The sequence below is a fragment of the Talpa europaea genome, assembly GCF_964194135.1.
Source record: "Talpa europaea genome assembly, chromosome: 10".
Lineage (NCBI taxonomy): Eukaryota > Metazoa > Chordata > Mammalia > Eulipotyphla > Talpidae > Talpa > Talpa europaea.
Window position 1 is genome coordinate 39,968,286 of NC_140077.1, and position 13,275 is coordinate 39,981,560.

At 35.8% G+C, this 13,275-nt stretch overlaps 1 protein-coding gene across 8 annotated transcripts in view; it reads right to left on the minus strand.

Moving 5' to 3' along the window:
• KAT6B (lysine acetyltransferase 6B) overlaps positions 1 to 11,721 on the minus strand; it is a gene marked incomplete at its 5' end in the record, with an annotated part of 157,633 nt that extends 145,912 nt beyond the window's left edge. For 6 of the 8 annotated variants that reach the window (XM_084246189.1, XM_084246188.1, XM_084246187.1 and 3 more), the window contains one exon: positions 11,101 to 11,721. In XM_084246189.1, coding sequence (XP_084102315.1) covers positions 11,101 to 11,721 — 621 coding nt within the window. The remainder of the gene's footprint in view (positions 1 to 11,100) is intronic. The other 2 variants (XM_084246191.1, XM_084246190.1) reach the window with 1 other exon arrangement.
• Positions 11,722 to 13,275: the final 1,554 nt, after the last annotated feature.

Here is a 13,275-nt window from a genome sequence, read left to right on the forward strand (position 1 = left end):
TGATTACCAAACTTTTGTTGCAGAGATCTTCCAGAAGTTTAAATGCCTGGTGATCACTCTCAGCATTCTAATTTATATCTGAGCTATAAGCTGTGTTTGAAAATTTTAAAAACTCCTCAGATGAGTCTAATATGTAATTCTTTTCAATAGTACAAATTATAGGGCCAGGATGCCTGGATTTGAATCCTGGCTCCCCTACACAAAAGCTATGAGACCTTGGACACGTGCTATAATTTATATGCCTCAGTTCCCTCTTTTGAAAACAAATACTGCCTCACAAGCAAGTTACTATATTTAAAGCATTTTAAATAGTACTTATTTCATAATAAGCAATATATAAAGGTTAGTTGTTATTATTCATTCCTTTTATTTAAAGATTTATGCATTTATGCATACAAGAAATGGCATACAGGCCAGAGGCATCATGGGGGGGGGGGGTGATAGGATTCACCAGAGACAGAGTGGGGAACAGAACAGAACAGGCAGACTGACTTAAATACACTGCTGAGGGGAACAGCGTGTGAGACAGGAGAGGTATGCTGAGCCATGTGGGTATCTCCCTGGGGATGGACCTCATGCTGCAGTGGCTGTGGGCGGCTTTATAGGTTGTGTCTTAACCCCTTGCGCCACATGGGAGGCCTGTTATATGCATTCCTGAAGGAAATTTCAATTGCTATGAAAATGAGGATCACCCCACTGGTGATCTGAGAAAGAATCACATAGCTGAATGTCTTGGTTATGCTTCAAGTGGTAATTTTAATTACCATTTTAATATGGTTTACTTCTTGTAACTTCTAGAATGCCCAGTACCCTGCTTTATATGTTATAAGAATTCAACAGATATATGCTGACTTTATCCCAAAGAATAAGAGGCATAGATAGCTGTGAAGTGGCTATACTATGACCTATGTCCCAGGACTGAAACACCAGCTCTAACTCTTCCTTTGTACTCTTGGCAAGATATGTTCTTTGGCCTGTTTCATCATCTGTAAAATTCTATCAGTAATGGTATTTATCTCTTGGGGACCATGTAAAATTATTTTGTATGTATTAAATACAATATTATTGGTAAATAGTATAAGCACTAAATGTTTAAGACTAATATCTTCAGGCCTCCCTGGTGGTGCAAGGGTTTAAGTCTCAGCACTATGAAGCCATCCACAGGCACTGTAACATGAGTTCGATCCCCAGTCAGGGAGCTAACCCACATGGCTCAGCAGACCTCTCCTGTCTCACCCACTGCTCCCCTCAGCAGTGTACTTCAGTCAGTCTGCATGTTCTGTTCCCCACTCTGTGTCTAGTGAATCTTCTCACCACCACCACCACCCCGTCCCCCACACTTCTGGCCTATACCTCAGTTCTTTTTTGCATAAATAAATAAATCTTTTAAAAAAAGATTAGTATCTTCTTGCATGGTTTCTGTAGAGCTTTCAAATCTAATAAAAACTGTTTATTATGCCAACTTTACACAGCACAAAAACATGTTTAAGTATGTTATTTTGTTTTTGTTGTCTATTATAGACAAAATGGAAGCTTAAATGGTCAGGCACAAATCATGAATTTCAAGAGAGGGACTTTCCACAAAATACAAGGTGATATTCTATTATGTCAGATTTAAAGTGACCTGAAAAGTGGTGGTCTTGATGATAATTATTTCATTTTGTGGAAATTTTTAGAAGCTAGAAAAATAAGTATAATTTGCACCTGATCAATGTTCTGTAAACTGCCTGCAGGCTTGTGTTCATACTTTAGCAAGATTTATTGCTAACCAACATGCCATGCTAAATTGAAATCAAGATACTACACAATTTTTCAATAAAGGGGTGATTTTATAAGTTGGTATAAATGCTTTGTGAGAATGTAATTGCTGGCATCTTGTTATATTTCAGTAGCTGGTGGAAAATGAGATAAGTTGGAAGGTTTACAGAGGGTCAGAGCTCATCAGATGAGAAGATCATCTTTTTTTTTTTATCATCTCTAGAAAGCACATTTATAGGCTGATAACTACAGTTACTCTTTAATAATTGGAACAGTCAGTATTTCCAAAGCATTTTAACTGTAACTACTGTAGATAATTCTACCAAAATGCTGTTTAAAAGGAAATAAAGAATTCTTGAGGTTTGAAATTCTTGCCTTTTGGAATCTTGATTTGATATTTATTTATTTATTGTTTTGTTTCCACTGACAACTAAAAGAATCTACCTGACTGACATTTTTCCTTTTTTTTCCAATTTTACTGAGATAAAATTGATAAAATTGTGAACATATTACTCTTTGATAAACAAGTCAGTTTCTTTTTCAGACTTTTACAGCTCTCCAATTGAGAAGTCTAATTTAAACAATAAATATAAAATTCTTCAGATGTTTGTTTTTAACATTTCACCAGTCTACCTTATTAAGCTGCCTTATATATTTTCATGCACTCTATGGCATTTAAATGTAAAATCCTCTCTATAACTTTAAATGCACTTTTCAGAAAACACTTTGGATATGCAAACTCCTGCTGTTAAAAAACTCAAGCATTACTGCCAAATCCATCGTTCAGTTCTTTAACTTGCGAGCAAAGAACACTAGAAGCAGAAGGCAGTCCCTGTTTCTGCCCTTGCGGAAATGATTCAGGATGTACCAACAGACAAGAGAACTGTGGCCTCTTGACAGTCTTTGGTTAGCAGTTCTCCCATAAACTGTGATTCATTCCTCTCGAAGCAAACTTAGCCCCCAAACCTTCTGCAACCTCCAATTCAAAAACTAATTTAGGTGAAGATACTGAAACCACTGCGTGGCAGGCAGAATAATGCTCTCCCAATGAGTCCACTTCCAACACCGGAAACCTTGGAATCTGTCACCCTACATTGCAAAATGACCTTACAGATGTGATAAATTAAGGATTCTGAGATGGGAAGATAATCCTGGATTAGCTAAATGGCCCCACCACTCTAATCACATGAATCCTTTAAAAGCTGAGGCCCTGTCCAGGCTGTAGTAAGAGAGATGTGACCAGGGAAAAATGATTAGACAGATGTGAGGTTGCTGGAATTGAAGATGGAGGAAGTCATCAGCCAAGGGGTATAGGCAGCCTGTAGAAGCTGGAAAAGGTGAAGAAACATTCTCCCTTAGAGCCTTCAGAAAGGAACACAGTCTAGCTGACACCTTGACTTTAACCCTATGAGATCCATGTTGAACTTCTGACCCTACAGAACTGTAATACAATATATGTATTGTTTAAGCCCAGGAACAATAGAAAATACACAGTCAATGAGTTTATTCACATGGTCTCAAAGCATCACTGTACAGATTACTTACTACAAAAAGGAAAAGGTCCCTTAATAAACAGATCTGTCAGATGTCACCTTAACCAACTTATCAACTGATTACACCAGGAATGAGACAACCTGAAAGATACATATCCTGGCATCTCACAATAGGAAAAATACAACATCACCCATGTGGTATTCTTGCCAAAAATGTTTACCCTGAATCTAATTATGAGGACTCAATCAAACAAACACAGTGGGATACCCTATAATACAACTGGCATAGACTTCCAGACAGGAGAAGCAAAAAAGGGAGGAGAAAACATTTTTTATTAAATGAGATAACCAAATGCAGTGTGTGGTTCTTTAACTGAATTCTAGATCAAAACTCAAAAGTTATAAATGATATTTTGGGGTCATCTGGGGAAATATGGACCATTATTAGCACTTTTTCACTACTGAAGTTCTTACATGAGATAATAGGTTATATAGGAGAATGTTCCTTGACATATAATTATTAAGGGCTGATATAGCATAACATCTGCAATTTATTTTTCAATAACTCAGTCAAAAATTATAAATATGGTGGTATGTATACACACATTAAAAAAATGTCATCTATACACATATAAATATAGGGGGAGGGGCCTCCCTGGTGGCACAAGGGGTTAAGCACTACTCTATGAAGCAATCTGCAGCCTCTGCAACACGAATTCAATCCCTGGCCGGCCAGGGAGCAACCCACACAGCAAGGCAGACCTCTCTTGTCTCGCCCCCTGCTCCCCTCAGCAGTGTATTTCAGTCAGTCTGCTTGTTCTGTTCCCCACTCTGGCTTTGGTGAATCCTCTCACCTCCCCCCCCCCCACATTCCTGGCCTGTACCCCAGCTCTTGTATGTATAAATAAAATCTTAAAATAAACAAACAAACAGGGGAAAGTGAGAGAAATGTGGCAAAATGTTAACTATGGTGAACCCAGGTGAAAGAAATACATCTCTTTTTGTTTATGTTGCTCTTTCCACTTATATGAAATACTGCAACTTTATATTCCTCAGTAATTCCCTTCCTGAGTTCTACTACCTCCCACCTTTACCAGTCCCTTCACATTCACATTCTGCCGGCATCTAACTACAATTGTTTATGTTCTTCAAACAGTCCCCACTCTCTACCTGCAGATCCTGTTTTCTGCTGCTTTACTCACATCCCAAGGCTCATCACTAGAGTTGGGCTTTCTTATACAGTAGAAGCTACTACATATTAAAATGCCAGTTTTAGAAATAAGTTGGTGAAATATCAAGTAGGAATCATTTGATATCCTTAAAATTGAACTGTACAATGTAGCCTAGTGCATTCTTATAATCTTTACTCTTTCTTTTGAAACTTTGTCATCCCCATTTATGATCTGGGAGGGTCACACATATGGCAGCAAACCATAGACAAAAAGCAAGACTGGCAGCATCAGAAACAGGAAGAGTCAAGTGCTGCCTCTGGCTTCCAGTCTGCAGGGCTCTCAGTACCAGACAAGCCCAGACCAAAGCTCACCTCCTTCCTGCAGGCCTCACTGCTTTCCATATGGCAGCTTACTGACATTAAAGAAGATGGAAGAAATTATCTAAATTTACCAGGCTAGTCCCATTACCTCCCTTGAACTACAGAAGAGTCACTGATATCTCAATTACCTCTTCTGTAATACCTTTTTCCCTGCATGCTAAGATTTTGCAATGCTATAAAAAAAAAGAAAAAAGAAAAAGCGGTGGGGGTGTGGGGGTAGGGAATGTACTGGACTAACAGATGGAGGATTAAGAACAAAAGATCTCCCCGACAGGGGAACAAGAGCTTAAATGTTTGTATACCTACAATAATAGTACAGAGGAACAAAAATTGAACTTGTAAATAAAATTAGTTAGTTGCTCTCCTGAAACGCTTGTCTAACTACAGACAGGAAAAAGCCCAGCATGGTTTCTATGTATGCTTATGCTGTTTCTAATAGAAAGGACACAATCAAGCCAAAGCAAACATCTGTTAACCAGTTAAGTTTGTTAATGAAACAAAATTGCAGCTGTTTTTATCAAAGATCAAAAGTGAAGCAAATTAGCTAAAGGATGTATGAACAAAGCTGGTTTCTAAAAAATAATGGCTAAAGAATTCTAAACCCACTTGTCAAATTAACACAAATCCTTCCTGGATTTTGCTTAGACCACTGATTAGTATTTATTTTGTATCTTTGTAGAGATCGGCACAGTTTAAATTTAGTATCATTCACTCTAGAATTTTGTCTATATAATTCACTTTGCAGATTTTTCAAAGTATTACCTTTCATAAAACAAGCTAAATTTTACACTAACAGTCTGCTAATATACTTTTATAAGGAAAAACAATAGTATTCAGTTTGCAACTTCTGGACACCTCCCTGGGAAAGTAGTCCAGTGCCAAGCAGAAGCATTCCTATAGTGATTAGCATTTCACAATGTACATTGCTATACCTCTTTTTCTTACATGTATAAACTGTCCATCACCACCTGAAGACAGATTAGAGCACCCACACACAAATAAAACCATACTTTCCCTAGCCCTGCTAAGTCAAAATGTCACAAATTATATGGCTGCCTCATTTGCTAACTTTAATTTAGTGAGCAAATTGATGTTTATGTACTTACAAACATTAATAGATTGGAGAGATCAAAGTACCTGAGAAGACACAGACTTACATTTAAAATATTGGTGTAATAGAGAACGGTTTCATCAGATCTACTGTAGTTTAGTGTACGGGTCAAAAAAATTAAGTTTATAAATGAAACACAAAATAATGAATTTTACATCAAAATTTGCTACTGCAATGATAAAAATAACACATTTTCTTATGTGTCCCCTTTGCATACTGTCATGTACAAAGACTAAATCTAAAAATGAAGACCTTCATTCTGAGAAACATTAAAATGTACTACTTACTAAACAATGTTTGCATGAAAAGGATCAAAATCTTTGTCATGCAAGATATAATCAGAATAAATAAGCAATCACTTAACTGTTAAATAACTTCAAAGCTATATAAAATATACTTTTAGTACTGAAATTAAAACAAATGCAGTGTCTCCCTGCAGGTGCAGGGGTTAAAGTCTCAGAGTTATCAAGGTATGGCCAGCCACTATGGCAAGAGTTCCATCCAGGCCAGCGAGCTACCCACATGGCACAGCAGACCTCTCCTGTCTTGCCTGCTGCTCCCTCAGCAGTGCATTCCAGTAGATCTGCCTATTCTGCTCCCCATTCTGTCTCTGGTGAATGCTCTCACTCCCCGCAGCTCTGGCTACACCCCAGTTCTTGTATACATAAATAAATAAAAATTATTTTTGAAAAAATAAAAACAACAACAAATGCAGCTGTTGTAAGTCAACTAGGTATACAGAATACAACATTAAATTCCTGAAAGCTGCTGAAAAGTATCCAAAATACTTGTGTCAGAAAACCACAACCTTAACATCCTTTATGCTTGAAAGGAAATACCATTAGGAAATCAGAAATCATAGTGATGTACATAACATTCAAACAGGATTATGAGTTGTAGAAAAAGCAGCTAGAATATCAAATACATTTAGATCCGAAGAGTAAAAAAGAATGTTTAACACTCATTTTAACAGTCAAAAATCCTCTGACATAATGTTTGTACTTTACCTGAAGCCTATTTCATTATAAGTCTAGACAAGTCTCATCTTGATAAAAGCTCAAAAGTGGAACAAGCTGTCATGCCTCAGAGTGCAATAGAAAGACTCATTCACTTTTCATTTTATCTGTTCCCTTGACCCAACTAACTAGTTTGAGACAATCCAAGTGCTCTCTCAATAATGCCTCAACAACTGGTACTATCTGCTCACAAAAGGAGTTCTCAGATACTCTGCTATTTTGAAGAACTTCCGAAGCTTATTTATAGGAACAACACGAACTACAATCTTTTTTCCATCTCTAACAACGTAACAGCAAGTATTTATTTGATCCATTGAGTCTTCTACATTATAATAGGTTTCTAAACTGATTTTCATCCATATCAATTCCAAAATTCAGGTTATGTAAAAGAGCATATTTTGCAATATTTAGGGTTTTTCCAACTTTCAGCTGAAAATACACAACTAAGTACTCTGAGTAACATGGCATCTGCAATACAAAAGACATCAATACAGAGGAAAAGAAGGTCAACAGAGAGGAGGGACATTTGGACTCTATAATTAGCAGATAAAAAAAGACAAACATCTCTGCCAAAAAGATACAGAGTTGTTTTAGACTATTCCCTAGGGTTGAGAGACTTCTGGAAGTCAGTCACATCAAAGAACAATATGGACTAGTGAACAGTCCTTTACAAAGTACAGGCTACTGGAAAAATCCCCACAGAGATGAGGAAGGTCTCTCTAGGACAGGAATAATAGAACTGAAGAAGAGCGAACAGAGAGTAGAGAATAACTGAAGGAAAATAAAAAATGAAGTTCTTTAATTCATGGCATTAACACAACACAAGAAGCTGGGGTAAGATGCCTATTAGTCTACTCTTTACAGAAATATTTCACACTACTTAACATTACCCCAACACTTTATAAAATACCTCTCTAAAAGGGATCAGGAATAGAAGGGGAAACCCAAACAAAACAGGCCAAGACCTCAAGAGGGAATTTTTAACATAGTTTTTGTCTCTCAGTCTCATTTCTGATCATCTGTCCTTTTTAAATTTATTTCCTTTTCATTCTTATTAATAGCATGGTTGCTTTAGTAATTGTGTTTGAAAGTTTTTGTAATTGAGCTATCTCATTTCTTCTAGAAGAACAAAAGCCCTATCTGTTAGAAACATCTCTCTTTCCAACTATAGCTGCCTAGAATCAGAGTTCCCATATTATATACTACACTGGAGAAATACCAAGATTTGACAGTTAATAAAATTTAGGAAGGTATTCTCCATAAAGTGAAATACCAAGGAACCTACTTAAAATTGAACTAAACTGATTTTATGAAAATGCTAAAGCTCAAATGTTCGAATGAAATCTTAATGCTACAAAGTGTGTAGTGATAACTAAAGTCTCTCCAAGAATATTTGACTTTCGAAAGTCCTCATAATCTGACCTAATTGAGCTTTACCACTTTTAATGAGAAACACTAATGCTATCCTTTAGGAGTTCCATCACCCAGTCAAAGATAAAAGTTTTATCTTCAGTGGTTTAATTCATTTCCATATCACCTCACCAAAGAGAGCTTTCTTAAATAAATACAAAGAAGTTATGCTAAGGAGCCAATGTGGTAATATCCAATTTGAATTCTAGACTATCAGAAAATGTGCAATTACTTTTCAGAAAGGAAGGAGCCTTTCTACTTTAACTTACATTGTATTCCTCCTAGCAGTCATGCATAGGAATGATGATGATGTTAAATCTAATTAGACACAGAATTACTACCATCCCTACTGCATTCCCATATTGCTAATATTATAAATAGTATCTGCTTTAAAAACTGTAATAGGCTCATTGCAACTCCCAAATTTAAAGTGCAAAAATTATATTTGTTGTGGGAAAATTGCTTCTAAGCTTTGAGGAACTGGGAGAAAACTTTTAACTGAAAACTTTTACTATCTACCAGTACACAACTCAACAATAAAGAGATCTGGAATCAGACTCTCTTTAGAATCTTGGCTTCACCGAAGATCAGCTCTATAGTGAAAAAACATGTGGCTACATAAGACTTTACATTTGATTTCAGGGGATTTAATGCAACTTACCTTAGTTAACTCATAGGATCCTAGGTCCTACGACATTTAATTAGCAATTTTACAGGATTTTAAGCTATTTATCATTTGTATTCTTAAGGGATCATATATTATGTAGTTTTTATTACATTTTTTTCAAGGAAAATGCTATGGTAATATACAGTACAAAAATACAATTCTTTGTGGCCAAACTGACTTGACCTGATTTTTATCTGTTCTTTTTTAAGAATTATGATTATTCAATACAACTGTTTTCATCAAATAAAAATTCTAGGACACATTTTCCCAGCTTTCTTTGTGATATGACGATGCTAACTGAACAATTTGAAGATCAGCATCATAAAAAGAGCAGTAATAACTGACATGGTAAGCAATAAATTACTGTTCTTAATCCTAGATACTTTCAGAAATAAATTTTCCTTTAGATGAAAAATACTTCTTAACTGACACTGTATGAAAAAGATATAAGAAATGATAGACAAGGTTAAAGAGAAAGCTAGAAAAGAGACTGTAGAAAAATGCTAGTGATTCCTCTCATCACAAAATTATTGAAACATACTATCACAAACTGCCTGTAGTAGTCTATGTGCCAGATAATTATAAAACCTTAATATATCTGAAGGTAATATACACATTTTTAAAACAAAGATCCAAATCCATCAATAAATGGCTCTATGGTCCCTTAAGGAATTTCCTCATGGTGTAAATTTTTATTAAAATATTTAATGAGAAACACAGGTGCTTCATGTGGCTATGTCAGACACAGGAATTAGAATTTGAGTCACATGCTGTATTTTTTTAAGTGTCATTAAGGAAAAAATTTCATACGTTTACTGCTTTCTTTATGCCCACATTCTCTCACAAAGGATTTGCAACTGGTTACACAAACACAAATGCCACCGAAGGATAAATGTTACAGAAGACTAATGACATTAAAATACGGCTAAGAAATAAATGCTAGAGTTTAGTCAGTGGAAAGGCAAAACACCTGGTCCTATCCAGTTTCTACAGTCGGGTCTCTATCAGTTACAGCAATGAGAAAACAAAGCCACTTCAAGATTGACAGTCTCCAAAGAGGGAAAAAAGCCATCATGAGCACAACTTTTCCTAACATTTGTGTTTCAATCACTTTTAAAATGTAATTAACACATACACCCACCCTCATCCATCAACAGTGGTTAGTGGTTTACAGGATGTAAAATTAACTGTTATCAATGTACCCAGTTGCCCAAAGGATAGACAAGTCCCAAACTGGAGGACCTGAATAATAAACACTGGCTGTTGCTCTAGTTTGGTTTTAGTTTGAGAGTTAATTTCAGCAGCTGTGGAATAAAACAAAGGAAACTCACACTCAATCAAAACTTAAAAGTATAGTAGTAACTTAAGGAGAAATCTGCCACAGATTTATAAATAGTACAGAAGTAACATAAGGCCCAGAGACATCAAAGAGTAAGAAAAGATAAGCTATGAAATAAACAATCACTTTTATCCATTGAGAAGTGAACAATAATAAATCACTTTAAATTGAAACAGGCAGGATTTAGGTTACATGTTAAGATAAGTTTAGGAATGCACAGACTATTATTAAAATAGTCTATTCTTTGAAAATAATAAAGAGGACAAGCACATCAATTATACTTCAATAAATATGAAAATAAGTAGTAAACACTTTAAACAAAAAAAATTTAAAGAAAGAAAAATATACAATGGCCTTTCTTGGACTTTTTAAATATAAGTTCGCTTGCCTTGAGGAAGGATGATTAAAGTCATCTATCCTGTCACTTCAAAGCACTCAGTAAGAGCAATCAGAGTATAAAATACAAATCACATCATTATCATGTTAAATTCTTAGTCAACCAATGAAAAAACCTCAATACACTTTAAAAAAAAGAATAATTTATATTGTAAAACAATATATACATTTTAAAATGTAAAAGCCAACTCTAAGGGAAAACATTTCATTTTCTCAAGCTGAAGCAGGGAAAACCCCAGGGACTGGGACCATTCCTATAAAACTTTACTTAGAACATTTGTCCACATAAAATTTAACTGAAATTGTACAGGTCAGATGGGTAATATTTAGACTCTGTTAACATTCTTCCTTCACTTACCTGGTCTTTCTCATGGGGTAGAAGGCTGACAGGTGGGAGTGAGGATGGGAAAGCACTGGGATATTTAGGAGCCCCTTTGCCATCTAAGCTTCCGTAATTGACCCTGTACTGCGGTCCATCTTTCAGTAACCTCCCATTGTTCACTGCGCGTTTGGCCCCCAGTCGCAGCCGCTGCTGAAAGGCTGGGTTGTTGGTGGTGCTTGTGAGATCACTTTGACTTCTGAGATACTTCTCTATATTCTTCAAGGAAGAGCCATTTGGCTCCTCCAGTCCTTCAATTGCTCTCCTTAAAAGTTTATTCCAATCCACATTGCGGAGATCATTACATGATCCTCTAGAACCCTTGGTTGACTTGGGGAAAGTGCCTGGTTTAACTGATGAAAAGCGCCCAGGATTGTCTGGGTCCTTATAGGAGGCAAGGCCTTTGTTGGTGACTTTGAGAACTGAGCCATCCTGAACACTGAGTTCCAGCTGTTCAGAGACTGTCTTTTTATCCAACCCATGGGAAGTGCTGACTGCATGGCAGATTCTCTCTTCAGAGGGCCTTTGCTTTTGCTTTTTTATTTTCTGTATAGCTTCAAGAATCCACTCTGTATAAAGTGGGTTTGCAAGTTTTACCATGGTTGACAAATGACTTCTTCAATACAAAAGTTACCCATAGAGATTCTCCTTGTATTTAACAGAACTTGCACATTTAAGTCATTTAACAAATGGGTAGAATATTCCAGACCATATTAAGCAACCTCTTACAAACATCCATCCTTAAGAGATTAAAAAAGAACAAACAGGCAATGTTGATAGTTGTCTTATTTGACCAACATGAAAGACTGCATTCAGGTGAAGGACATCTTTAACTAGGAAATCAAGACCTTAAAGGATAAAAAGGGGGGAAAGGTTTTTAATAATGGAACGTCTAAATACAAATTTAAAAACTCTTTAATATTACTTTTTCAGATGCAGAATGACCACAGAAGTAATAATAGGCAGGAATTCTGTAACAAAGTCATAGTGACTACATTTTCCAAGCAGAAAACGGGTCAGAGTTTGAGAAGGAATTTTTTTTTTTAAGATGTTTCACTTGTTATTTATATGAAGTCACTTGGGGGGGGACATTTAGGAGAACACATCTACGTTATATATTTAATTGATAACCTTTACTGGAATTATATGAAAATGGTTCAAGATAATTGTCCATCAAAAACATAAAACAAAAAATAAGTATGATACATAAAAACCTAATGGAAGCACATTAAACTTAAGATAAACATTAAGATATTTTAAATTTTAAAAAATTAGCCACAGATTATTTCAGCTAGATATTAAATTTTCCAAGTCTCACACATAAGAAAATTTCCCATCTAGTCACCGCTATCAAATCATATCCTCCCACTCTTTTTGCAAAGGTCTATGATACTCTAACACAAAGGTTGGAAAATTGAAACTAATATAGTAACATAACCCTTCACCTTTTAAATAATGTAGCATTCTAGGTATCTTAGTGTCCAAGTATTGAAACTGCTCAGTATAAAGAAGATTCTTTATAGATCTGGTTCCAAGTAGGCAGTTGCTCTCTGAGAACCTCCTGGGGTACATAAAAACCACATCTCAAATCTTTTTAAAGATTTACAGAGTATGCTCATATGTAATTTGTCATTTAATCTGCAGAACAACTGCATTGTTTACAGCAACTATGTGTAAACTAAAGTTAAGGTGAAAACAAAACTCACTCGAGGTAATGATCAATAGTAGAATTTAAGGCTCAAACACCATCATTCTAAAATTCAGCTGAGCCACAACCACCTGCACTACAATCAGACTAGTGGAATGAATGCCTGCTCTGCCAATGTCTGGCAGAGACACCCTAGGTAAGTTACTTCTGTTTCAGGCACTTTACCTGGTAGAGTACATCCCCTCACAGAATTGTTGGGAGAATTAAGTGAACCCAGTATCTAATATTCAATATACAATGGCTATCATCAATTCCAGCAGACATAATACCTATATACTTTGAAAAAAGTCTCATAAATTACAAAATTAAAGTTATCTCTGGTTATTTACTGAGATTTAATGTACCTAGAAGAGGAAAATAATGGCTTTCCCTAAATCTATAGCCAGATATTCTGAAAAAATCTAACATCTGCTCTCAAAGATTCTGGAGTGTTACTGAAAAATAAT